We start from the raw sequence: 1892 nt of genomic DNA, 5'->3' as shown, positions 1-1892 counted from the left end.
AACCTTTGAACTTTGAACTCAAAGTTAAGGACTGCCTGTCCTTAACTTTTGAATGTGTAATTCAAACTTAAGGACTGTGAACTTGAAACTCAAAGTTAAGGACAGACAGTCCTTAAGTTTTGAACTTTGAACTATAAGTTAAGGACTGTCTGTCCTTAACTTTTGAACTTGAAACTCAAAGTTAAGGACAAACAGTCCTTAAGTTTTGAACTTTGAACTATAAGTTAAGGACTATTTGTCCTTAACCTTTGAACCTGTAACTCAAATTTAAGGACTGGATGTCCTTAACTTTTGAACTTGAAACTCAAAGTTAAGAACTCCTGTCCTTAACTTTTAATCTTTGAACTCAAAAGAAATAAAAAGAAGGTAAGCATAAAGAAATTTTAAATATTCAGACATATGCTCAAATAAGAATAATCCAAATGAATCCAATTTATAGCAAAAACTTAAAAGAGTCGATAAACATAAGTGGATATATCTACTATTCTCTATGCTTTCTTGAAAATTGATGGACCGTCGGAGAATATATACAACTTGTTCTATTATGATCAATTCTTCTGCAACGACCATATTTGAATGTTATTTTTGATGACTCGGTAGTTGGAATATGCCTTTTCTTCTGCCTTCTACCTGGTGGCACTTTGAAATCTGGAGGTTTAACAATTTGTGACTTAACACTCTCTGGTACAATCCAAGAATCAGTATGTCCTACATGATGTATTTGTCTTTCAAATGTTTTCATCCAAGATTCCTTTAAGTACCAGTGCGAACAAAAGTTGGACTTCTTGATGTTTCTCTTCTCGATAGCTGCAATTGCATGTATGCATGGTAATTCATCAAATTGAAACTGAAAACAATCACATGTTCTTTTGTTTAAGTCCACCAAGAAAGTTATTCCTTCTTCTTCAACTCTAGAAGGCCATGAATCAACAGGGAAGACCTGCAATATTGAAAAATTATAAGTTAGTACGTTATATTAAATTATATTAAAATCATAAGCTAAACATAGAACATAATACTTACATTAAAAGTAAATGCTAAATCTATTTTTTTCTTTAATTCCTCCTCTACCCAACAAGAAACATCATAAAAAGTTCCTTCTGCTTCATTTCTTCTTTCATCAAACCAACGTTGTAGCTTCACTTGAATGAAATCCATCATTATTAATATAGGCAGCTCCCTTGCTTCTAATAGGACAGAATTCATTGACTCAATTATGTTTGTTGTGAGCAAGTTATATCTTCGTCGTGGACTACAAGAACGTTTCCACCTTTCCGGTGGTTCTTCTATCAAGTAGTCATAAGTCTTCTTATCTACTTTTGCTATATCTGACATGTATAGATTAAATTTTTTGCACCTGTATACTCTTGCAGCACTTTTGAAAAGTTTTATGACCTCACTTTTCATCTTCCTTCGCTTTAGGTTCTACTCCAAATGATAGATGCAAATCCCATGATGGCTTTCAGGATATACCTTTGCAATGCCATATGCAATAGCTTGATGCCTGCCTGATAAAAAAATTAAATTCTGACGGCTCCCAATTTCATTGCGAAGCTGACTAAAGTACCACTCATAGGAATTGTTATTTTCAGATTCTGCTATTCCAAAGGCTAGTGGAAAAATTTGGTTATTTGCGTCCTTTGAGACTGAAATCATTAAAACACCACGAAATTTTGACTTCAAAAAAGTTGCATCAACGGCGATCACTGGTCTACAATGATTCCAACCAGATATTGATGATCTATATGCATAAAACATATAAAGAAACATGAAAATACAATATAAAACAAGGTTAACAGAAGTTAAGGACATGTAGTCCTGTACTTCAGATTATAAGGTTAAAAGTTAAGGACAGTCAGTCCTTAACTTAGAGTTTCAAGTTATAAAGTTAA

At 33.0% G+C, this 1892-nt stretch overlaps 1 protein-coding gene across 1 annotated transcript; it reads right to left on the bottom strand.

Moving 5' to 3' along the window:
• Positions 1-481: 481 nt before the first annotated feature.
• LOC138877247 (uncharacterized) lies at positions 482-1335 on the bottom strand. The gene is made up of 2 exons (XM_070156840.1): positions 1024-1335; positions 482-940 (listed from the first exon to the last, which is right to left on the bottom strand). The coding sequence occupies exons 1-2, from the start codon at positions 1333-1335 to the stop codon at positions 482-484; spliced, it is 771 nt and encodes a 256-aa protein (XP_070012941.1).
• Between the last annotated feature and the right edge of the window lie 557 nt (positions 1336-1892).

This window comes from Nicotiana sylvestris, chromosome 9, assembly GCF_000393655.2.
Source record: "Nicotiana sylvestris chromosome 9, ASM39365v2, whole genome shotgun sequence".
Taxonomy (NCBI): Eukaryota; Viridiplantae; Streptophyta; class Magnoliopsida; order Solanales; family Solanaceae; genus Nicotiana; species Nicotiana sylvestris.
Note: the sequence above shows the minus strand (reverse complement) of the source record. Positions and strands in the feature narration are given on the sequence as shown.